General features: G+C 34.5%; 1 protein-coding gene across 1 annotated transcript; it reads left to right on the top strand.

Annotated features, from left to right (window-relative positions):
- Positions 1–1,494: 1,494 nt before the first annotated feature.
- LOC121418761 (transcription factor kayak-like) lies at positions 1,495–26,042 on the top strand. Its single transcript, XM_041612853.1, has 5 exons — positions 1,495–2,343; positions 16,076–16,179; positions 16,975–17,444; positions 20,468–20,575; positions 22,668–26,042. Exons 1-5 carry the CDS (start codon positions 2,339–2,341, stop codon positions 23,715–23,717), a joined length of 1,737 nt encoding a protein of 578 aa, XP_041468787.1. The 5' UTR covers positions 1,495–2,338; the 3' UTR covers positions 23,718–26,042.
- Positions 26,043–27,451: the final 1,409 nt, after the last annotated feature.

Genomic DNA, 27,451 nt, shown 5'->3' with positions numbered 1-27,451 from the left:
GTATGAATTATCCATTTTATATTTTGTTAGTAAATTGATAGTTTTGCTTTACTTTTTTCTCGATGCAATTGCGCTAAAATCTTCAAAGGAGAATGTATGCGTATATGAGCACGATTAGTGAATTGGGATAAAAGCGAAAGAATTCGGCCTTTGCACTGTCAATGCTCGAATCACCCAGGTCCATTGATTACACAGAATAGAACGTAGAAAGGTGACGTCAGTAGACGGTAAAGAATGGTGTAACCTGATTGGCTTGTAATGATGTCATAGACAACTGATTTATGAATGAATGTAGCGATGCCCTGGATCAATAGTAATGGTAAGAGTCACGTGGTAATCGCGATTTACAAGCTGATGATTTTGAATGCATTAGACATTTTCCCAAAAAATATATGTGTTCTAAATTATGTTTGTGATGATGCATTTGAAAATGAATTGATGCGATGATTTTAATCGAATTTCATAAACTTTCCACCAGTGACTTGTTAATTTAGCAGGTTTCACCATGGATCCACTCCACCATGGATTCACATTAGACTTTGCCTATATCCAAACATGGATCCCTGCATTGATTAACCATAACAGACTATAATCATCACGATTATGAATCGTATACATAAAACATTAATCAAGAAACAACAGTGTCTATATCCCAAATCGTGAATGATAAAACCAAAATCAAACAATTTTAATTCGTTATTTTCAAATTTACCATTGTGTGTTACACTACATCACTAAACATTCCAATATAACAATTGTGGAGAGAATATATTCATCTGATGATTCTTTTAAGGAAATAAAACGAAATTTACATTTGGGGACATTTCATAACCTTATTTTTCTCGGTTTTCTTTATTTATTGTTATTCTTTATATAAGATTTTTTTTACATCTTTGAGTGATGGTTATCATAATTTTAATGGATAGAATATAGAGTGGTTCCCATTATCTTGTCGGGGGGGGGGGGGGTGATAGAAAGAACATAGCCTAATGTCACATACTGTGATGTTTACATAATAGAGTGAATATGTGATACTATTAAAATGCTCGAGGGTGAAGATCTCCCTAAGAGGAGGATGAACAGTGCGAAGCAACCTAAAGGCTACCGGAATACTTCATTATCATGCAAGTTCGTAGGATTTATGCAGAAAGATTCGTTCATTGATTCTTCCTTGCTGAAATAGAATGAATGTTCCAGATAGTGGCCAACATAGAACCCTCACTCACCCCATCGTAACAATGTTTACACAAATATATATTTTCTGCGAATGAATGAACATCCATGAAATGAATTACAGATACATTCATTTGGAAATGTTTTTAATAGTTTGTCAAGTATGACACTTTGATTGTAATAAAGTATTACCTAGCAGACGATAAAACGAGTTATGGCCTGCTGCCAATGGCTATGTAAAAATCCAATCCCTAGCCGGGGGTAATCATGTTCCGGCCGCGCACGTACGCACACACATACGTCGAGAAAGCATTTACGATAACACGCCCAATAAATGGAAAATGACATCATGGTAAAATGACATCATCCACCAAGATTGGGCGACGGTTGGAGTCTGACTAGCGCCCTCGCCTGGTTGGGAACAGACGGTTTATATGGACGACTCGCTTGGCAACTTGGAGGACAGATAGACCGAGAGCAAACAAGCTCGACTGAACCGAGACGAGGGGAGCAGCTTTCAGTCAAATAGATTGTCTCACGTGTTTAAAGCTCAAACAATGACCTTAGCTGGGGAAGCCTACTCAGAGGGCTGAAAAATAAAACAAATTTCATTACTATAAGTTACAGCTGGAAGAGAGGACAGAACGATTTGCCGCGTTTAGTTTAGTCACATAAAACCCCGTGCATTTCGACACCTAGCAGACGATAAAGTGTCGAATCTTTCAACTATACGTTCTGTTTGTAAATCATCATGGAAATTTCAACGAATTTATGATGCTACCGGCTACATTCAATTGTAGTTGGTTATGTAGGTCTTGCATCATTAGCTGATTACATTAATTTTAGCAGAATTGGATTTGAATATTAAGCCCGGATGGCAGCTTACCCACTCATCAGGTTTTATGCACACGACTAGCCGGAGCTTCGGGTACGAGAATGAGCAACCGTGGGCCCTGGTTTTGCGGCTAGACATTGAAGTGGTCATTAAATTGACACCCCCGTATAACACAACAGCATCGAGGGAGAGATTGTCACATTGATCTCATATACCTTCCTATTCGAACAGTAAATGAACACTTAAATTTCAGAGTGTTTTGTATTTACACATTGGGAAGCTATTATCAATCAGGATTATTATAACCACGCTTCATCAACGGAACATTTTATGAGGTGAGATAGGTCAAAGAAAATTAGTAACCTTGCATTAACTGCGAGCTATATTAAAATTTTATTACCCACTTGTGTCAGTATAGACCCAGTGATGTATCAATATTGTAGTATTCAAATATTCTAATATGAATTCGGATGCATGTTTCGTCATGATATCCCATATTGATTATTAACCATGCCAGAGAATGGTAATGTATGAGCATGTTCATTGTGGTATTGATAATTCATTAAATTTAGAAATTAATGAAATTAATTAATACCATCATCTGCCTACAGATTCATAATGGGTACATTTTTATTTCGAGAACGTTACTCCTTTGAACTATGCTTCCGAATTAATTTGAATAAGACATTAACCTCTTTACGATTTGCAATATCATGTCTTCTTTAATTTACTGTTTAGAGTTGATTTGATATTATATTCTTTTAAACAGAATTATCATTATTAGTATACCACTATATGACAGTGATTTATAGGCCTGTCCATTATTTAAAATAATCACTTGATACAAAGTCGAAATTCTGGCTATGATTCTAATATGGCATATAAAATGGAAGGCCGCTCTGCACCAGCATATTATGAATACCATATAATAATTTCTTGCAATTTTATCTGCACAACGAAAGCCCGCCATTTTGAGTTTTACGAGACGAAATTTGGCTAACTTAGAAACCGTGGCCTCTATATCCATCTCGATGGTCAAAAACAATTATTATTATAAATTAACAACTACTCCAATATCTGTTCGGTCTAAGATATGGTATTTCCCATGTTTTCAGTCGTAAATCTTCCTCAAATGTACCCCTGTATGAAAACGATTCATGCTGTGCATGTGGAAATACATCGCCCCTTCACCTACATATATAGATCCCCCATCCAGCATGTACGTCGTGTCAACACAAAGCCCCTCGAGTTCTGGCTCAAATACAAAGACCGCACCGTTCGATGGTTTCATAGGGGCACACAATGATATATTTGATTATTTAGTGTGTTTTTTTCATACTGTGTGATAATATCATTTTTTCCATTGATATAACACCTTGTAAAGATGGATACCATGACCATAATTATTGTCATCCATCGTAAATAATCATCTTGTTCAGTAAAATAATTACGAAGTTCAAATGTGAACTAAGTTGTGTTAATAACATGCTTGAAAATGGACGTTCATTGCTTTATTTATAATATTTAGCTGCAAGATGCACGAACTCGTATTATTACCATCATCACTATACAGAATCAGTGAAAATAATAACAACTTTTCAATCGCAACGAATACGGTAGAGGTATGATATAATATATTATTCTCATATCATAATCTATGCATTCCTAATCCAGTACCATAATCATGATAACAAATGTAAATTATGTCTCATTCAATTGTCTGAATAATATTGTATTCACACTGATCAGGATGAGTCAAAATGATGAAGACGTTTTTCAATTTATTTATCTTGATTAGATATTTCTTGCTCTGGCATTGACTATGATCTTTCTACAACATTCATGCCAACATAATTTCTAAACATGCCCGGCGTATACAAATCTAGTTTCCAAATCAATTGAACTGTTGTTTGAGATCTCATCCATTCTGCTTTGGTCTTTAGAAACTCATTTCAATACAATTTATGTTTAATTGTAGATATTAAATCATTCAGTTGATTATATTAGTGGGGAATAAAAAGAAGGAATTAATCGTCTGATCTGCTGTTAGAATGTTATTATTAAAGCTGTCATTATTGTAATTTCTACAGTTTTTTTTATTGCTCTTTATCTTAATTCAATTTCAAAGTATTTATTGACGATAACACTAGATTAATACATTTTATAACTTTATATACATCTGTTATAAACCAACATGATCTACATTTTACAATTGTCTTGGTGGAGGGACAATTGTTCATTCAAGATTTTAAGCTATACAAGCCTTGTATACTGATTAAAGACCAATCTCCAGTTTGACTGTAATCAATTTTGCATTTGGAACAACATAATAGCTGCTTCTCTATTTTGATTAACCATTTTATTGCACCCTCATCACGTACACTTCTTATGATTTTAAAACTCAAACCAAAAATGTTTGTCGTAATGGAAACCTTTTATACAATATTCAGATAAGAATATTATTTGAGATTCGTCCAACCAAAATTATGTAGACAACATCCAGGAATATAGTGTCCATAATAATCACCGAACAAATAATTTTAGATTTGAAAGAACGGTATTATTTTTATTTGATATATTTTGTGCGTGCAAAAATAATGCTCTCGAAGAAAAAAATGAAACAATATAGCATGAAATGGTGGTAACAATGATTTTCAAAAGTTCATGACGTATATTATTGTGATCCAAAATCATATGTTTAGAAATATCTAAAATTTGAATTTTTTTCTTCCTTCCAAGAAAATCACTGAAAGTATTGAGCTTTAAGAAAGGTTTGTACTCAACACTTATCCTACCTTATTTGAACTACGGTATACTTGCATGGGGTAATTCGTTTAATTACCAACTGGATTGTTAATTCTTCAAAAACGGGTATTGCGAATAATTTGCCATTCTGACAGGTTAAGTCACACAAATATTTTATTTTTCAACAATAAAATATTAAAGGTGCATGATTTATATAATTTCTATTTAGGGTGCTTGAATTGAACTCAAATGCTCTTCCTCATGCTTTTACATCACTATTCCAAAACAATCAACATTTGCATACTTATCCTACCCGACAGTCGTCATTCTTTCACTTGCATAGGTTGAGAACAGTACTTAGGAAAAGGACGATAGTATATACTGGTCCAGTTTATTGGAATTCCTTGGATATGACACTTAAGCAACTACAAAACTATAATATTTTCAAAAATCACTTGAAAGCAAAGCTTATTCTTCGATATAATGAAACAAACTGAAATTGCTCCTTATTGGCATGCTCTATTGTATTTTTGTCCACAGAGCTTATAATCCAGAAGTTTCTTAACTTCTGTTGGATGGCAGCTGCTTACTTTATTTCTTTCGTTATTTTATTTCTTCGTTTCTTTCTTTCTTTCTTTTGTCACGTTTCTGTTTTGTTTTGTTTTTGTCGGTGTAATTTGATTGATAAAATGTTGACACGTGTATTATTATTAAGTAGTTATATCAAAAGTAATGTATAAAAAAGGGAACCTTATCTACAAGCATTCTGCTTCTAAGGTTTCCTCCACTTTTCCGTTTTATGTACTTAAACATGTATTAATATGTATTGATTAAGAATGCTTGCTATTTATACTTATATAGTCTACGTGTGTAATGGTTGCTCAGCTTAGTTATGTAAGTTATCAAAGTTTTGTAACATAACGGATTTGTGGAAATAAAACCTAAATGAAAAAAAAATGAAAGATGAAATGAGTGGTTTTGACTTATCAAAATAGGCAAGTTGTGTCGAATTATGCCTTGGCACCCAATTCATCCTGGTATCAGAATTTTTCTGCCTGTAACATTTTGATCCATTTCATTGGCATTATCGCTGTTAAGCAAAATACTATGTTCATCATTAATTCCTTTTCTGCTGAATTCATCAATCTTAATTTTCAAAAACGACAATCAGAAAATCGTGCATGAAACTCTTCACTAATCAAAATCAACTTGTTGTCGTATTGCTGCATCATGACAAGATTTTTCATGAAAAAAATGTTTACTTGTCTGGTATATTTAGTGTAGGCTTTTCACTATTACTATGATTGCATTAAGCTGTTGTATCGCCTGCTGTATATCCTAGATATGATTATGATGTAAACATTAAAATATCGTTTGTAACAAAATAATTTTAGATATTTATACTTTGTCATTCAAAGAAAATATAAAACACTGGAGACTCATCTAGGAATTAAATAACTTCACAATTCACCTTGACAAGGAAACTGGTTTTTAACTTCGTCTGTTGTGGGGTAATTTTCCATCAAAATGTGTGTAAATTTTACGTAGTGTCTATGCTGTTGTTTGAAATTCTCCCCTGACACCCTTTCCATTTGAAAAAGTGATAATGAGCTCAACCTTTTTGAGGGAAATTTCAAAATAGTTTATGATAAAAAAAATAATAATAATGTAAGCCTATCTGTTGCAGTTTTTGGTATTAGGTGTGTTCGGCTAATTAGATGGCCACAAACTTATCAACATATATACCGAGACATTTTGGTCATAACATTCTTGATGTCTTTGAATTGGCTATAATGTTTTCTGATTTTCAAAACAGGTCTCATAAAAAGTGATACAATCGATCGTAATCCTCTTGTACATTGTTTTCGGATCCAAATCCCAGGAGTACGAACATTGCTCTAATCCAACGAGATTTAATTTTTGCGAAGCTATCATCGAAAAAAAGAATAACATCCATGGTATTATCACGATAAGCATTTCCAGTAAAATTCATTATTACAGAAATTCATGTTCTAGTCTAATATATGAATAGAATTTTGATTACTTTAAGTACAATCGTGTTTAACAATTTTACTCGAACCATATTTCACTCGAATCAGTTTTAATACATTTTAAAGATAAAAAATTCTTGTCCCTGACTTGTTTTAGACTGCATGTCTTTACTGTAATGACTGTGTTCACTGAATTGATCATCAGCAAAATTTACGAATATTCTATTTGAATTGAATTTGAAAAGTATGAGGACATTGTGAGGTGAATAGTCTCTGAAATTCAAATTACCAGCAATTTTCTAGTATATTGTTATTCAGGGTCAAAGTGGGTAATCACCCTAAAACAATTTTTATTTGTATTACCAATGAAAATTCAAGGTGATTATGTCATTCACCATTAATCAATTCACCATTTAACATAATTATTTTGCTTGATTTCTTGAGGTTGCCTGCAATTTTGATTTTTATGGACGATTGATGGTCAATTATGTCACCATCTTTGCTTCTTTTTGTCTTTCCATTTTCTCCTTTCCTTCGCCTTTGATTCTTCGTTTTCGCCTCTTTTTCTTTTTCCCCCATTTTTTCTTCTTGTTCATTTTCCTTTTCTGTTTCGCTTGCCTTTTCTTCCTCTTCTTCTTTTTCTTCTTCTCCTTCTTCTAATTTCTTCTTCTTCTTTCTTTCTTTTTTATCTTCTTCTCTTCCTTTTTCTTCTTCTATTCTTTTCCTTTTCTTCGTCTTCTTTTTCTTTCTTTTTCTTCTTCTTTTTTATCTTCTCTATTTTCTTCGTAATTCAATTCGTCCTTTCTCCCGTTCTTCTTCACTTCTAGTGTCGATTGACTTGAAAATATAAAGCAAGGGCCGAACGTAGAACGACCTTTCAAAAAGTATTCAGGGATTTTAGCACTTTTCCCGATCATTCCTAACTATTCGAGGATAATACTTTATTCAAGTATCTTACTAAATATTCTAAATATTAACAAGTAATGACAACTTCCACGATGTATCCATACTTATTTCTTCCTCGTGGAGTCAACCTGTTGTTTAACAAAAATGTCTATGCCATTTTTAATATCACAGAACCTATGTATTTAGCATGTTTAGAGTAATTCATAGATAATTTTGTAAAAGAGTCGTTATGAAAGCACAAAATTTATGCTTCTTAAAATTACAAGAAAAAGCTCAATTCAAATTGAATTTTTAATGTCGATATTCTTCATCTTGTTTGATCATTTCTTCACACACAAAAAATGCATCATTAATGTTTCGAAATGATGATGCCAAGTTCTTTCACCATATACAAGGGTGTGGAGGGCTCTGCTTGCTAAACATCAAAACGAATTTGTAATGTCGCATTGTGAAATAAACAATAATCAGTTATATTTACCCAACGGTTTGGCATGAATCAACATTACACATTATTGAGCAATAATATTGTTTGACAAACAAAAACTAGAATCAAATAAAAATCATATGTACAGTCTAAAACACTGCATGAGTAAAATTTTACAAAATATTGGATAGAAAAGGGAACATTTTGCTGGGTATTTTTTTTACCCCATATTGGGCTATTTCAACGCAACATTACGTAAAAGTTACAAAAATATTGGATATCTTTTTACCCAACCAACTAGCATGTTCCCATTTTACCTTTTTTTAGATTGCATATACATAATGTTGGTAAGATAATTAGCCTAAAGCTCTGTACTCAACAAATTTTTACTTTTTTAGCCAAAACTTTGGTAAAAATTGTTTCCACTATAAGATATGAAAAAATCCCCATGTTTTTATTTTAATATGGGTTGGTTTTGACCAATAAATGTTAATATTTTAACCTATATGACCACCAAATGTGATGGATTCAAACTAATGTGGATTTTCTCTAAAATTGTATAATTAATCTTTCTAACTGTTGCAATTATTTTGAGCCTATAACAGCGCGTGTATATGGTATAGCAAGATTGATACGGTAAGCGTGTCAATTTGTCATATTCGTGATAGATATCTTTTTAATCATCAAATAAAAACTATATACTGATGAATTTTATTGATTTCATGTTAGTCCATAGCAATATTATTCGATGAATAATTTACTCTACATTCACTCTAAAAGCAGTTTACCAAATATTGGGTATAATTTAAACAAGGAACATGTTTTTTTCTTTTTTGGGGGGGTTGGGCAAAATGAAACCAAATATTGTGTACCAGTTATTTATACAATTTGTTTGAAATTTGTCCATAAAACATGCATTTTTGCATAATATTGGACAAAATCTTACCTGACAAACATACATCTTCCCTTTTTACACAATATTGAGTAAATCATGGCTCCGCGCAGTGCACTCGAGAAAGGTATCGATAGAAGCCGATCATGCCGATAGAATTTCGGTTTTATTTCTATTTTGGCTTCTTTTCCAAGGATTTTAAGAGGACTAAAGTGGCAGTTGAAAATGCTTCTCTTCATACAGCCTCATTTGTGCCATGGGTTTTGGTTTCCTTTAATCTTTTTAAGAGTGTTGATTACTAACTTACACGTTAATGTGATTGTTTGCGCTCATTTGGGTATTATGATCTAAGTTGTATTTTACACATATCCCAAATTTGATATTTCATTTCATTTCGTTTATTTCCATTTTCAACAAATACAGTTTGTTTTGTACTTTTTCACATATAAATAAGAAAAAAAATCAAGTATCCCTGTACAAAAATTATATTCAAGATTATTACATATCAGGTTGGAAATGGAGGAGACTGCTAAAAAGCGGAGCTTGTAGAGTGCAGCCTCCTAATAAATATTCTTATAGTTACATAGCATATAAAGATCAAAATAACAACTTGAGCATAAAACCAGTTAAATTGAAAAGAAATAGGGGGAATCAAAATAGAAAAGGAAATAAGAAAAAGAGTGATTACAGGTCTCCAGATCCAGCCCTAGCACTCACAAACGGACCCCGCCGATCAACAGGGAAACTAAAGAGATGGAAAAGTGTACGTCACATGAAAACCTTGTTTGATTAAATGATTTTATAGTCCTTCAAACTTGCTCATTTTTTGTACACAAATTAATAGAGATTAAATAAAATAGTATCGATCCCCCAAAATCGCAATATGAGTAAAATTTCATATCAGTAATTTTATGAAAGCTTCTGAGTAAAAAGAAGGACGTCCCGTCTATGAAAAGGGTCGTCGTGCCTTCTCACCTATGCCATGTCATGTATGCCGAATCAAAAGGCGGAGACGTCAACCGCCAGGCCGCTCTGAGAGCTCGTGCTCAGTGAGAAAGAAAAATCATTTAAGTCTCTCTATAATATCTATACATCTAGCAAATGATAGATTTTCGATTTGATGTAAAATATAAGGTAATAGATAATTCTGGAGAGGGGGGGGGGGTGACTTGACAAGGTGTGCATGATTACGGAGGTTTGACAAAAATGTAATGTTTGAATTCCCCAAATGTTCGATGTTCCAAAATGTTCATTAGTTCCATTCTAAAAGCGGGAAAATAAGAAAGTTCGTTATTGCGAAGTTACCCTGTAATCCAAAAATGAAGTAATGGTCGTATAGGTGACAAGTTATGTTCGTAACGAACTTCCGGACATTCTTGGTATATGCAATTTGCTTGTGTTTGGAATAACGAATCTTCGGAATAAGGAACTTTCTGAATAATAACGAACCTTTATAATAGCCAGTGTACAATTACGTCTACTTTTTCCTCATTATTTTCATACAACATTCATTTGCCTTTTCAACTCTCCTTTCTTCTTTATTTTGCCCTCGTTCCTCTTTTGATTTTTATTTTGGCGGTACTATCAGGGCGCTTAATGTGCGTTTTCTAAGCGTGCTGTTTTCTGTTTACACCTTAAAAAATTTTATAATGAAATGATACTGCAAGCAAAAATTATTGAAAGTATTTATGAAGCAAATAATACTGAAAATCAAACCTGGGTCCCGTAACAAAAAGCTTAGCAATAATCGTAGAACATTTTTCTACGATTGATTGCATTGACTACAATGTACAATCAATCGTAAAAATCAAGCGTATACGATCAATCGCTAGCCTTTGTGTTATACTGGGCACTGGTGTGCATATGTTTTGCCAAACATAAGTTTTTATCCATTTGAGTGGTAAGAAACAGGTATTTGGTCATGATATGGAATTACGAAATCAGAGTGAATGATCGGATGAAACAATGAAGAATCTTGATATTTATTTATTTGGAACAGAAAATCATCCTGTTTGATTAATTTTGAACATAGAAAATCAATGATTCAACCTCTTCATCTGCAAAAACAAGCATTGATATGCTCGTGTTTTGAAATTTAATTTTCATTCATGGTATTGATATGTCTCTATTATAAAACAGCCTTTAATTGCTCTTATCCTGTATAATTATGTTTAAGTAGATGAATATATAAATTATTCATTTTATTTTCATAGGATGTTCATTGTTTATTATTGACGTATCAAAATGTTGCGCAAAGTGTTGTAGTATACTCGGCTGTTGTCAAAATTCGCCAAATTGGAATGAAAATCTGTTGTTCCTTTTGTTTTAAGATATTTAAAACAATGATTGCATTGTGATTTCTCTTTTGGGGAGCTGGAAGCTGTAGCCCTCCCAGAATTCACTAAGAAGATATTTTCAAATATTTTTTATCTTAAGAACTCGCATCTATTTATTTTTGTCTCCATGGCCTCAGAAGGGAATACATCGAGAAACTAAAAATCACTAAATCTTTTACAGAATTAATTTAAAAACCCTTTTCTAGATCCTAGTGTTTAGTCAGTGCATGTGCACCTTATAAGACTTTTAGTTTTGGATTTCCTAATCTGCCTTTATTTTATTCTTTAACATTTGGTATATTTTTATTGCGCCACTGATGGAAAACAATAATGATGTTCTTTAAAGTACATGTGTACTTAGACGGAGTGGATCTTTGTCTAATTAAACTTCCTGCTTTCTTCAAAAATCATTAAACGACGCAAAACATGTTTATTCTGGGGCTTTCCCTATGTCTTTGGAGATGAATTTATAATGGAAGAGATCATTCTCAACATGATTACTTTAGCATGTTGAACATTAAAGCAGAAATTATATGTCTTAATTTTGCCTGATATTTCATGGGATATGTGGGTGTGTATAAATAAAAGTTTATTAGTAAGTTCCATATTTGGGTACATTTTCTCTCTTTTTTCGATAAAAAATATATTATTAGAACCATCGTCGTACAGATTGGGCATGCCCCCTTAAAAATCACGACCAAGATAAAATGAGAAAACTATATAAAATGACAGAAAATTATATAATCTATCACAAAATTCAAATTTCGAATTAAAAGGGTAAAAATATTTGCTCAGTCGCTTCGCCCGCTCACAGCTTTGTAAAAAAATTGTTGCCCCATATACGCCATGTCTGGTCCCGTCAAAATGTTTGGCTCGTTCTATGTAACGGATTGGAACTGCAGACACGAGCAGGATGTTAAACTCTTGAATGGCATTTCCGTTGTTTTATTGCTATGTTTATTTTTTATGGGATAATAATCCAATTCATATGTTATTCTTCGAAACAGAAATCAGAAAAAAAAATCCTTCGATAATTCGTTTTGCCCAATTGATCGTGGGCCCAGCAGCACAAGCAGCACCAGATCGACGTTTCTCTATTCCTTAAACAGTTGAACTCCAAAGATTGCATAACAGCAGCATATAGACCTTAAATTTGCAAAATGTTAGAGTGAAAAGATGCAAACAACAATTTTTGTCAATCATCAGCCAAATCACCTCGTTTTAATTTTTAGCCCCCAAAAGCTTTTTGAGTAAAAAATAATTTAAAAATATACACGAGTAGAAATTTTTACACTAAATGAATAATGAACTCAAACAATGATTTAAATTTCTCCCAAGTAATTAAATAGAATGAAGTATCATCGATTTAGTATTAAATTGTTAAACAATCCCGATATGTTTCTCTCAGCTTCTTCTCAAATCCCCTTATTTTAATCAGATTTTGTACCCCAGAAAGCGTGATTACAATGATAAGTGTTCGAATGCAAGTCTTAGTCTTGAATCAATTTTCCGATTGCTACCTAACAAGTATTCGACAAATGTAGCTAGCATGCAGTCCGGTGAAACAAATATATCGCCAAGCAAGAAGGTTTCTGTTTTTTCCTAAAATCAATCACAGCTCAAACGTTAAGTTCTCCATCAAACGATATGGAATTTTGTCTCATTATTATGAAATAAAAAAAGTATTTGATATTCATTTAGTTGCTTACATTTTAATTTCATGTTCATGAATTCAGTTAAGATTTTTTTAATGTGTATTTATAAATTTGTGAATAATGAACAAACACACAATACTTATATATTATGATACAGTTTTAAACTCATGTTGTAAGACAAAATCTAAGACAAAATGGAGTCGGGAATCTATGCATGGTGAAAATATCTTTGTTCTGAGTTCTGGCAATCAATTTAATGCTCCGAATCATAATAATGTCCAGTGCTGATGACCATGGTTTTAGCAAATAAAAAAAATCAGGAGAGGAAAAATGGGGATAAAATGAAATGGCCGGAAACCTTCAACTTCAACGAGTATATACATAGCCTAGATTTCACATTTGATACCTTTGTATTTGACCTAGTTTACTAATCAAATTTATCGATGCGGGAAACCAAAATTTATAGATCGTGAGGACGGAACATTTTTTTTATTTGAATCAATGCGATGACTAAGATAGAGACCACACTTGTTGGTAAGGGAGTGAATTTCCATTCATAAAAATGATATAAAGAAACTGTTTTATTTCGTTTTAGTTTACTTACCTATAAAACAAAAGCTGACACATTTCTGGTTATTCAAATGCAATATTATATTAAGCAGTGGACAGTGAACCCATTTAGTTTTTAATAAACTAACAGAAAATACAATTATGCGTGAACATAAAAGTATCGACTAATTGCAAAGATGTATTCAGCGGAAATGAGGCATGGAATCAGATAACAATGTCGAGTGAAGCGATGAATTATGAATAAATTATCATTATGTTCCTGCATGATTATATTTCTTGTGGTCATTTGCGGAAACTGTTTGATTTACTAATTCGGTTATTCCGAATATACAGTTTTCATCGAGTAAGTTCACAATACTAACGGCCAATTCCGGTTTCATTGAAAATTTAAGAAGTGGATCGTTTTCATTGTAGATCTCGGAAGGAGCAATTAAAAAAATTACACCATATTGTGTCATTACCATGATAAAGAATCAATTAACTATATTAGATGGATAAGTGAAAATTATAGGCCTATTATATGTGTAGGCGTGTGCTTTACAGCAAACATTGAAGCATTTTTAATGTAGGAATATTAATGATATTGACACACCATTGTGCGAGAATCATAAATTTGTTGGTAAAGTATGTACACGCCCTTTTACGCCCTTAGTGATTCATCTCGCCCCTCCTGTAAAGTGATTAGTAAATTCTTGGCTGTGATTGTATTGCCCCCCTTCTATCAGTGATTATTGATTTTTGGAAAACTACATCAAGAATATAATAGTTTTATTCATATGACTGTTATTGCAGATTTACTTCTTATACATATCTTTATATTTTGAAGAAACTTAATAAAGAGTAGTATGCGTTGGAAAGTGAATAAAAAACAAATGAACGCAGTTGTGATGGTAGTCTTTTCAAATTTGCTCACAAACACAATTGCTGACCATGCCTTGAGTAACAATATGGAAACGATTGTTTATTGTGCATTTATATATACACACGTGAGCAAGCAAGCTACTGAGCGGGGCGACTCAAAAATCCCGCGTATTTAGCTGCTGGATACAATAGGCTATACATTAAGAACATTTGCATATAGCGAGCTTATCGTTGCTACGGGCTGTTTGACGTCATCGTGTCGTCTGTGCTTCATCTGTCTAAGAGCTCTTCATAGCAACCATGTAATCTCTCATTGTGACGTCAAGCTTATCTGTTTCAGTACACCAGCAGCTTCGAGTGTGCTTGTAGTAAAACAGTTAATGTATTGTGCTGGTACAATGACTCGTTCCTTCCAATAGATGACATCATTTTTCCATTGCCGGTGCGGAAAGTTTTCAGGACAGTCAAAGCATCCTGGATGGGAGGGACATGAATGACGTCACGTTTCTCGTCTTTCTTTGGACATCGTCCAATAAAACCATGAATGAACCTGTCAAATCCGACGGTGTTGTTTACCTCTGGTTTATTTTTAGAACTGATCTCGCAAAAGCACGTGGAATTGTTGTCAGTGGTTGAATTGAAGGACTGCATAAAAATTTTCCATACTTCGACCCCTCCCGTTTGTCAAGGTATGGAAAATGACAGTCAACCTATATCATGATTATGGGTGTGATATAAATTATGATTGATAAAAATTATCTATTTATCAATGGCTTCTTGAGGCTTCGAAAGTCTTTATGACATTGCTATCTGGGGGTAGCTATAATGTATATAGCTTTATTACTGCGGTATAAGTATATATGGTCATGATGATGTATACACTGTAAAAATATTTGATAAAAATAAATGTTTACCACCACGAGGGTAATATTATGTGTCCAACCAGTTATTTGGGGCAGTATTTTACCCGATGCGAAAAACATATTGTCCAGTATAAGGTTAAAAAATAAGAAGCAATTACTTTAGTATAGGCAAAATTTTCATCACACTGGACAAAAAAATGCCCAAAAGAATTGCCCTATGTTGGCTAGACACATAATTACCCTCATGGAACACTTTTACCCAATATTTTTTAGGGTGTAGTCCGTCCACATTACATTTAACTAAGTACGTTTTATCACTGATTTCAGCATTATCTAAAATTTGTGATTTTCATTATGTCGTATCGAAATTGTTCTTTTGACATTTTCTGTGACTGTTTTAGAAGCCATTAACTAATCTAGCAAGCATGAGCTTCGATTAATAGAAAAGTGATTGGAGAGATAACTCGTATGTTCCATTAAGCTAAATTTCTGACCACAGAGTATCAGAAAAATCCATTAATTCATCCAGGGTCCTTATTATTTTTGTTTTCCCTTTTTTTTTACTATTGCTTAACCACTAAGTCGCTAGCATTCGTAACCACGGTAACGAATTGTTTTTACTTGTGAAGCTGGTATTTTTTTACTGTGAAAGATTTCTGCATTGATTTTGAAAGAGAGATCAATATGCCTAAAACATAATATGATAATAACCGACAGCTATCATGTGATTTTGATTTTTAATCTCCCTTTTATCTGCTATAACTATAGCACACATGATTTTTTTTTCTTCTAACATATGAATACATTGATCCTCCTTTATACAGCTTTGAACCTTGGACTGTAATCGCTCAGCTGGATTCGATGGGGCTGTACTCGAAATCCCATGTCGAACGCAATCCACCAAAGAAACAACACACTTTATCTATAGGTAAAACAGTGAATTAATTACCCTAAATCGGGAGCAATACAAAAGCGAGGGCGTACAAAGTCAAAACAAACAAACAAAACTTGAAATATCACATTTATATTCCGGGGGTGTGGCAACCGTTTCTACACAAATGCGGATATACCACATCCATAAGGCGTAAAAGTAAATAAGATCTTGGTTTTGTTGGTGATTTATAAAGGATTTCTTTACTATTAGATACATATTCCGGGCACACATTATCATTTTCGTAAACTTTTACCTATTTAGTGTAGGTATACATGCACATTCTCGGATATCGACAGTGTGAATCATTGTGAATTGTTTGCGGCAACTTCACGACTTATACTTTCTACACATTTTGGGGCTTGGGAGGCCATATACCCTGAAAAACTTTCACAACCAAGAAAAAAGGGAGCGAATAGGAAAGAAAATAATGAAATGTCATTATTTCCTGAATATTAGGTTTAAGTCTATCACGAAATTAGATTTTTTTGTATTAAAAAGCTCGAGATTTTTGTTCGCTCGCTCTTTTTGCTTCTCGCACCCTTTTAGAACAATTGCCCCTTTGTTATGTCTGACTCCCAATTTTTTTTTTTTTTTTTTGGGGGGGGGCTCATACACCGTTTTCCAATATTCATGAAATTTGGCTTAATAAACCATTTTTGGTTTATATTTCGATTGGTGACTATATGATTCTGCTTAAAGTCCGTATATATATAACCTACAATTTAACTGTCAAAAAATTAATTGTCGAGGAGTTATTCAATAATTATTTTCTATATTTGTTCCCTGTAGATTTAGAAGATATGATGAAAGGAAGTGGGCAATCCAGTCCACAGCGTGCTAGTATTACACCGAGCAGTATCAGTAATACCCCGCCAACCACCCCACTAACACCCGGAACTCCTTTGAGTGGCCCGGGTACGCCTATCATACCCACTGGATCGCCATCTATTGCCTCCCAGTCACCACTTGGACCTCCCACCACGCCAAGCTACCCAGGACCATATCGACATCGACTTCCATCGTTCACGGAGAGCGACTCGCAATCGTCGACCCGCGACACGCTGTCAGACGATGCCGCCTCGCCGTCGGACTCGCAAAGCGACGTCGCATCTGTAGGAAGCGGTAGTACGGCTGAATGGGTGAACTTTGACATCACCCCTCTTGTTAAGAAGGAGCTCAAGGATGCCATCATTACGAGGAGAAAGACAAGAGGGTTACCCGATGTCAGAGTCGATTTTACTCCACGACTTCCAGACAAGGTGATAATCTATATGCTAAAAAAAAAGATGTTTGAAGAAAAAATCTGTAGATGTTTGAAGAAAAAATCTGTAGTTGTGATCGGAGTGCCTTATATTATGTTTGAAATCAATCGTCCATACAATTTTTACCGTAGAATCAAGGGCAACATATCGGATGGAAATGCACCAACCAACAAGTAATCGATATTGGTTCCCCCTCCAAAAGCACACTATAGAGCGCACAGTGTTATAACATTCTACAACTTTGATATTATTTTGTTTCTCCTCTATCGTCTCATGTATTTTTAAAACACATATTGAAAAGAAATTCCCCTACTATGGGAAGACAAAAAATATAGCCAGGCGGTATATGATTACATTTTTAAAAAAATAAACGAAAACGAAATTGGTTTGGGTGTAGCGATGTCGAGGTAACCCCTACGAAAAAGAGCATTTGCTGATACGCTCTTCCATACCACGAGTGGTAAATGATAATAGAAAAACGTGCGAAACGCGAAACTACCTTGAAGTGTTTCAGGTGTTAACAACAAGAGTGACGTCATCAATACTAGCTATTATGTAACGTATTGTATTCTGTATCTCATCAAAGACAAGTGGTCTGTACAGGTCGAGTGGGATTTTCCATTTGGTGTTAAAATGTTTCGTATTGTTACTGTCAAGCTAATCATGATGACTGACAACAATAACAATAGACAGCTAGTCTGAAGGTATATACACTCTTATAAAGGTTGGGCAAAAAGGCAAAATTTTAGCCATCACTGGGCAACATAACTTATACTGTCCACACTACGATTGGTTAAAATATGTCCAAATTAGTAATAAAAACTAATAATTGGGTAACAAATTTGCGCAATTGGATAATGATTACCCAGAATATATTGATATTTCTTTACCAATATCCAAACCAAGTGGACAGTATGTTGCCCAACATTCTGTATGAAAAAAGAGAGACAGCAGGGTCGGCCTTATTGGATAAGCCCGCTAGCCATTAGGACCGTTATTCATAACGTGTATCAGTTCTTATACTCAAAGATTCGCTAATCATAAAATGGAAGTGAGGTCTCTCGTCGTAAGTACCATAAGTCATAAGGTATGATATTCATAATGCGGGATGAGGGACGTTACTCGACATGAGGCCATTTTACTCATAAGAATCGCAACTAGTCATAATAGGATAGGAGTGTCGCTAATCATAATAGAAGAAATGCCCACCTATCAATCCTGGACAATAATATTGACTGAACTTTCTGTCGACGATTAAAGAATAGTTAATTAGTGCATTGATGTGTGTTTTTAAATGGAAAACATACAGTAAGATTGAAAAAAAATTGCGAGCCCCCCCCCAAAAAAAAAGGGGGGAAATGAGGACGTATTGATGTGGGTCAAAGCGACTCGGTATACTTCTCACTTCCATGCAAGGCATAGATCATAATGCGAAACAAATTATGATAATAGAAAAATATCTTTAGATTAAGATCCTGGTTCCATGTATACGAGGATCCAGGAGACTCGAAGTGGCAGCCCACACTATTGGCGGCCCAAAAGGGAATAAGAATAAAAGGAAACAAGAAGGAATATAAATGCAAAAGAACGATAAAAGGAGGAAGAAAAGTGTATGAAATTAGGGGAGGGGACTGAATAAAGATAAAAAAGAACGAAAAAATAATGCCATTAACATATTAATAGCATACGAACGTACAAGTTCAGCGTATTTTAATCAACGACTATAGCGATCCTTAGGCGGCTCTTATATGACAAGCGGATGGATAAAAGTTTATATAACATTTTTTCTCAATTAAAAAATTATATGACCCAGACTTTTTTCCCCATACCGTTCTCTTTTATCTTTTCTTCTCTCCCCTTTTTTATTTATTTTTTACAGTACTTGAAAATCAAAGGAGGTGGTCACAACGTGCAAACAAATGGTCCCCTCCTCATAAAAAAATCTCTTGCTCAAATCCCGTAGTCTAGATCTATGTATATCCCAGGAAGAACAGAAACTTCAATTTTCTTTTAGTGGGCATATTTTTTATGTACATTATCTCATAACCTTTATTGTTGCCAGGGGCGTCGATCCATTTTTAATTTTTCAGATTGGGGGGGGGGGGCAAAATCATGAATCAACGTTCCAAAGGCGCTCGATCTCACAAAACAAACAAAACACACCCACACACGCACATAGGCCTACATATATATATATATATATATATATACATATATGGCTCATGAGAAAGAGACACATATCTCACCAACAAATTAATGCGAGCGCGAAGCGCGAGCTGAAATTTTTTATTATACTGAAAACTGGAAAAAGGTACCTGTTTAGGACTGTTTGTAGTAACTCGTGAGAAGGGTAGACCTATGCATATCTCACTACATAGATAATGCGAGTGCCGAGAGCGAGCTTAAATTAACTTATATTCTGACCCGAAACCTTGATATTCTAAGTATTTTCAGTACCAGTGATTAAGACAGGTATCTAAAAGAACAATAGATGTGCGCGCGAAGTGTGAGCTGAGAATTTTGATATTTCGATCTGAAAAAATGAGTTTAATAAACATTTTTAACAAAAGGACAAGATATATATATCCAACAAAAGATTATTGCAAATCGAAGCGGGAGTTCTTTTGAGGTTTAGAACTGAAAACGGGTCATTCTATTCACCTATTTAATCATTAAAAGTATGCGTTTTCGCTAAATAAACGATGCGAGCGCGAAGCGCGAGCTGAAATTTTTTATATTCCAATCTAAAAAGCGGACATTTTGAGCACAATCTTGAATAAAGAACGAGTTGGTATCTCGATCTCGCTTGCTGATTTCTGTGTAACATTACAATTTTATTTTATTTTTACACAGCGGAATTATGGAGGGGGGGGGGGCAAAACGATATGTTTGCCCCCAGGATCGACGCCTCTGATTGTTGCATATACTTTGTCCTGACTATATTTTTATAATTTTAGTCGAATTTTCATATTGTATTTATTCTTCAATTCTACTGCCCCTTATTTCTATGTTTTATGTAGCTAACCCCAGAAGAAGAAGAAAGACGTCGACTTCAAAAGGAAAGAAACCGTGATGCTGCCTCAAAGTGTCGTAGTAAAAAGAGGGATGCTGTGGGACGACTTGTACATGTGAGTACCGCTATACTATAGATTTCTCATAATTGCATTCGATTCAAAAGAAATAGCAAATGCTATGATCCCCCCTGTATTTTTTAAACCAACGTATCGGATTTGGCCTGGCCTTTCATAGGCGAGAAACCCAAAGGTTAATATTCAACAATATGCACCCTCCTAAAAAATAGTAAATACTAGTAGATCTAAATTCTTGAAATAACCCGTAAATGCTTATTGAATAATACAAACGAATCTGTGTTGTTCCCAAGATACTATATAAAAGAATAATTTGTATCCTCCATGGCCGAGTTATTATCCAATTGTTATTTAATGAACTATACACAACAAAAAAGTAAGTCCCCCTTTAACAAACATCCATAATTTCCGAACCGATGCGAGTTTTCAATATATTTTTACATGAGCGTGTAGGTAATTTTATAAGCTACCCTCTGAGTAAATGTCATGGACGTATTTTAAGTCATGCTTCAGTGAGCACCGCCAGAAGGCAAATCTGTCACTTTTCAAAAGTCACAAGCCAGATATCATGATTTTGATTCCACATTCTTATTAAAAATAGTCAGAAGGCCTGAAAAATGTACTTTCTAAAAGACGATACAAGGTTTTTGCTACATTTCACGGTTGAATAAACACAAGTTAAAATTTTCTATAATTGGATTTTTTTCACACATTTCTATCCATAAAAATGATCGAATATGATGACAATTATTTTTGGGAAGAGTATCTTCAACATGTTCAACAATATTCATCGTTTCACGGATCAATGAACATTTAATGAAAGCAAAAAATACGAATTTCAAATATCATAGGCAAGCATTGTTTCATTTTAGTAACTTAAATGACCTTTCCTCAACTTTTTTGTTATGTTCATGACCAATTAACATGCTTCAATGATTCAAATGCGTTTAATTAAACATTCACGCCTTGAAAGAACATGTGGAATGCGATTAGCTCTTTTTTACGTTATTGGAAATAATGCAATTGCTAGCTATGGATAATCTGTCACAAACCTCCTTGCATCGTTCATTTGATTTGATTTTTATATGAAAATCCCGATGTCTAATGCTTCAGTGAGCACACAAAATTCGAAAATTATGCAAATGAGACGTAAGTTTAAGGCCTTGGCCCCACTCTGTGCCATATCGAATGATTATTTTGGTGTGCGCGCCTTTTGGATAGTGTTAATCTCAAGCTTGTGCGAAGTTTCATTAAAAAATTGTTGGAAGAAGTAGCAAAAACTGTCCATGAAACAAACCCTCATTTCATTTTTGTTAAAATTTAGACTTCCTCTCTCATAGACATTGTTTACACTATGGGTGCATAATATTGTTTAAGAATAAGTGACCCCTTATTCAATATGGTGGAACTCTTTTTCAAGGCTGTCTTTAGCGATGTCATTTGGCAGTTATGTGGGCAGAATTTTGTGCAAAAATGAAATCGATATGTTTATTCATGGATGAGTGAGCATGCATCAAAGTATAGAAAACCACCTACGAAATTTCATATTTTAAAATTATTCCGTTCAAAAGTTACAGCAATTTTATTCAGGGGGGACTTACTTTTTTTGTTGTGTATAATTGACAACTATATAGCTTTATTGATATATTTTTATATTGACCGTGAATAATTATATTGGCTTTAACTATGAACAGTTTGAAGGAGATGGCAACGTGTAAGCTTCAGAAAAGATTAACTTACCAATGTTAACTCGTTTGTCTCACGCAATATATACATGTACATCTAGATTAATATGGTGCGTTGCAAGAAACTTAAAAATCAAGCGTAGTGGGGCTTTGCAGAGTTGAGAGTTGAGTTGCAATTGAATCCAAATCATTGCATGGACTTACAGCACATGATTGCGGGACATGATTTTAGGACTTAGATTATTTTCGGAAGTTTCTTGCAGCGCCCCATTAGCTTTCAGGTATTACATAGATCAAAACGTATAGAATATGATATTTGGCACAAAATATTCCATACCAATTTACGTAATGTATGAGAGGCATAATATATATTATAAGGAATTTGAAAACTGTAAAATTGTGTATATGTCTATTGACTTAATGTTCTCTGTTATTTTCCTCTGAAGGAAGCACAGGAACTAGAAACAGAGAATACAAAGCTTCGAGAAGAAATGAAAGCCCTTGAAACAGAAAGAAGCCAGCTACAGTTCCTCCTTGACATGCACTCCTCAAAGTGTATGATGCAGCAGGCATCACCACCGATCACCAACCCGTCATCAAACATCCAGATCACAGACTCAACTGGCGAAACGATATCAGCCCCACCTCTCATCCAGGATACGGATGAGACAACCATACACGATTTGCATGCCTTGGGCGAGGCATTGGTGATCAGAGCAAAGACGGAAGCGACAACGCCAATGACGGAATCGCCATCGTCTTACGGGTCATCATGCTTCCCTCCAACACCGTCAACAACTCATAGCCACAGTTGCACGGAACCCTCAACTCCTGCCACCCCAACGAGTGTAAACATGGATGCACCCGTATTTCCTACCCTCTCGTTAAGCTCTATTCAAGTGACCACAGTTGTAGATCATACTTTCCAGGAAACATGCACCAGTGGCTCGCCAATCGCTTCTCTTGCCAGTAGTCCCACAATGATTACCGATGCCTTCACCATGCCAGACATTGCAGATTTTCATCCGGTTGTACCTCCAACGCCTGAATTGCTAGATGACACCGACCCATTTTCCGAATCGTTCGTCAAACAATATCTTGGTGGCGATCCATTACTATCTTCAGATTTTTCCTTGCCGAACATTGCGGACAACTCTACAATCCCTGACAGTTATCTTAGTACCAAATCTGCTTCGGCAGACGTATCGATGACCGATGCAGAATGCACGGCAGAAAGCGGACAGATCTTACCTTCGACATGGAGGTCAATCAGCGGTGATGGCTACACTGAACACCAACAGCCTTTGCTGGATATTCATTTTCCTCAAGGTGAAGCGGGGGAAATAAACCTGGCTTCTTCAAGAGTGAACAATCCCACTCGTGATACATCCGAAACTCTCTCATTATCATCCTTGCTTGGAGTCTCACTGGGTGATTTAGACGGGACAATGGATGACACATCGCCTATCAGTATACCTTCAAATATAGTGCAATAGTCTTTTATGTAGCATTTTTGATAGTTTTCAGGGGTTACAAATCCTTGCCCGGGATATACTGATGATGACATCAGTTTTGAATCAAACACATGCTGTTTTGATACGTTTTAATACTAGTTGAAGTTGTATAAACACCCGTATAAACACTTATCTGTATGGTGTTAGACCGAAACCACACTGGTGTAGTTTAACAGTTCTCTAGCTGGTGTTAAATCAACACCAGTGTTTTTTGCAGTGCAAAGTAAATAGCTAATTTGCATTTTCACAAGCTTTTTTTCCATTTCTTATTTTGAAAAATTGGGACGGATAGGGAAACATTCGCGGAGGAATTCGGCTCGTTCTGACCAGCCCAAATACTCTCCAAAATGCTCACTGACTTGGCCACAACAAATTTCATTCGGGTCACATTCGGGATGTATTCAGACGACATTCGGTTGGATATAAGGGGAGGTATTCGAAGTATTCTGTGAAGGTTCGGGCCATTCGTATTATTTGGGGAGTAACGGTCCGAGCTTGGCGCATTAATTCTGTCATATTCGTTCCGATTCGTCATTCGGCACTAATCGGGCCACATTTGGTTCGATTCTGGCCACTTTTGGCTCGATTCTTGCCACTATTTGAGTGGCATTCGGCTTTACTCGGAATGGCCAAAATTGATTCGGGTCTGCGCTTAATCGGGACCCATTCGTTTGTATTCGGGGAGACGAATATGTTCCGAATCAGGCCGTTTTCGGGCAGAATCGGTTCGACTTTATTCGGGAGAAATCGGTTTTGGTGTAACCCTGGGTAAAAAAAAGGAGAGGGAGATTTGCCCCGAACGTTTTAGCAGCTGAAATATCTGATCAGTATATCTCGATCTCGCTGTACGTCGTATATTGCTTATCTATTGCATTGTGCGTATCTATGTGTCGTATTTGTAATGTTTTGCTATGTTTTCAAAAAGCATATTTGTATGTTTATTTTCATCAAATGAACTGAATGTATTATAAACTAAATAATCCATGCAGATTAAAAAAAATTATATTCAAGATTCTTTTTTTATTGTAATCAGATATATGCAAAATGCATTCGATGCCTATTAATGCTTATTAATTTGATAATAATTATAATCAGCTATGACATTTTTAATGTATTTAATAGAATATGATCAATAATACTTTGAATGAAAAAATCGATTCATACAAATTATACATGTTAACCTATAGGTTCTGTCTTTCAATAAAATGAATTTATATGACCCTGTATTTAAATGAATTCATACTATATAATTGAGGCAATAGGGCAAAAAAAAAGACAGGAGACCGAGTTTGGAAATGAAGCTGTTTCTCCGAGAGGAAAAATAAGAGGGAGAGAAGCGAGCTATGGTAAAAATCGGCAATTTTAAGTAATGTCAGAATTCGGCACGCAAAAAGTTAATGTTAGAAAACACGAAGACATTTTTTAGGGAACCCCTCCCCTTGATTAGAACGCTAGCGATACAAGTGAAAGCTGACAATTTTCAGCTCCTTAGTATCTGATTATTTCCCGAAGTTCTGAGATAACAATGATGCACCCTTTTTTCACTCCTCCGTAAATTGAACAATTACGACCTGTAATGGAAACGATATAAACACGGTTGAAATCCATATGGCATGTGTGTATATAATTGGATTATCTTATTTGGAACTCGGTATATATATTTATATATTAAATTATATACTTTCACTTCGTACTCTCATTTCAATGTGCTATTTTCCTTGAATTTGAAGTAACCTCTTTATTCTACTAAAAGGTGTAATTGTCACTAACTTCTCACAGTCTACCTCTTATCAGGAGCTTTGATCATATTTATATTTCTTTCGGTTTTCAGTTACATAATAATCGGTGAACCTGAATTTCAGGTATTCTTTCTACACGCTGTAAAGGTGCTAACACTCAGTACACATAAAACAACATCTTATGATTATTCCTTTGATATTATTGTTTGAAGTTGATATAAACAAAATAAGCCTACAAGGAATAATAAAACACTCATTAGTACAACGATTAATACTTGTATATAGTTTTGATATAACAAAGCAAGAACTAGTTTAAATATGCCATTAGTAAATGGACACTAACTAATTAACAGTAATTAGTGTTTATGATACAAATAAATGTGGCATGTTAAGAGTTAAGTAACTAAGAAGGGTTTCTAATTGAGGAAAACGCATGTTGCTCTAAGAACTGAGATTTGGAAACCTTGTGCCAATTTTGAAGCAAATTTGTTGTATTGATAAACTATTAAAGGTCAAGTCCATCTCAGAAAAATGTTGATTTGAATCAATAGAGAAAAATCAGAAAAACACAATGCTGAAGATTTCATCAAAATCGGATGTAAAATAAGTTATGACATTTAAAAGTTTCGCTTATTTTTAACAAAATAGTTATATGAACGAGCCAGTTACATCCAAATGAGAGAGTTGATGATGTCACTCACTATTTCTTTTGTTTTTTATTGTTTGAATTATACAATATTTCAATTTTTACGAATTTGACGATTAGGACCTCCTTGCCTGAAGCACAAAATGTTAAAATTATGGAATTCCATGCGTTCAGCAATGAAACTTCATTTCACATGACAATGACGAGAAAATCAAAATATTTCATATTTCAAACAATAAAAAACAAAGAAATAGCGAGTGAATGACATCATCGACTCTCTCATTTGGATGTAGCTGGCTCGTTCATATAACTGTTTTTGTGAAATGGAGCGAAACTTTGAAATGTCATAACTTTCTTATTTTACATCCGATTTTTATGAAATTTTCAGTGTTTTGCTTGTTGAATTTTTCTCTTCTTATTCAAATCAATTTTTTGTTGGGGTGGACTTGTCCTTTAAGTGTTTCAGAAGTAGGATCTAAGTTCAAGGCTTTCCTTTTAATGATGTAGGTGCTACCAGTTCCACTGTACATAAACACTTTGAGGTATCACATAAAAAAGATTAGTAATTATAGTTATAGTTTTGATATAACAAATTACAAACTAGTTTTAATGTGCCATTTGAAGGAAAAATCTGTGAGCATTTAAGCAACTACGAACGGTTTCTAATTCAGGAAAACGCATGTTGCTCTAAGAATTGAAATTTTTAAATCGAATATGATCACATTCGTATTATTTTTATCATGAAACATATTTTGTGCATAGTCTTTAAAAAGGCTGTATATGTTATTTGTGAGCCTGTGAATAAACGATCTGAAATATCAGAAACCATACAATATTTTATAGGCATGATATGTAGGATGTTTTATGCCAGCAGTGAATGCATGCAAAATAAAAAATGGGGTCCGAGAGAAAACTAGTGTTAAACATGGGAAAAGTGTATGTGAACAAATAATTTATTAAAAGGGGTGTGGGCGAGAGTTTGGGAGAGAGGGGGAAGGGGAGGAGGATTTTTTTTTTCAAAAATAAGGGTGGATTTGAAAGACTGGTCAATGGTCAAACGTATTTAGGATATGTTTTTTTTCCAAAGCTTTTTTTCTAAGACTAGCCAAACGTGTTTAGGGTATTCCCCCCCTAAGCTTTTCCCCTGGGCTTTTTCCTCCTCGTTTCTGAAAAGTGTTCAGGTTCTTATTGTGGTATTTTAACTCTTACTGCACTGGGGGTAAGCAATACCCATGAATATAGTTTTTCTATATTTGAATATATTGTTAGCAAGAAGATAAAACTTGTTTAGAGGTCATATTCTGGCGACAGCTTGTTTAGGAGCCAAAATG

This window comes from Lytechinus variegatus, chromosome 7, assembly GCF_018143015.1.
Source record: "Lytechinus variegatus isolate NC3 chromosome 7, Lvar_3.0, whole genome shotgun sequence".
In the NCBI taxonomy this organism is placed as follows: domain Eukaryota; kingdom Metazoa; phylum Echinodermata; class Echinoidea; order Temnopleuroida; family Toxopneustidae; genus Lytechinus; species Lytechinus variegatus.
The sequence above is the reverse complement of the archived record's forward strand: the minus strand, read 5'-3'. Positions and strand labels throughout refer to the sequence as shown.

What these genes read in the sequence shown, in the direction of transcription:
- LOC121418761 (XM_041612853.1), top strand. An exon ending in ACAACACACTTTATCTATAG is followed by an intron (nt 16,180 to 16,974) that starts GTAAAACAGTGA and finishes TGTTCCCTGTAG; the next exon opens with ATTTAGAAGATATGATGAAA. An exon ending in CTCCACGACTTCCAGACAAG is followed by an intron (nt 17,445 to 20,467) that starts GTGATAATCTAT and finishes TGTTTTATGTAG; the next exon opens with CTAACCCCAGAAGAAGAAGA.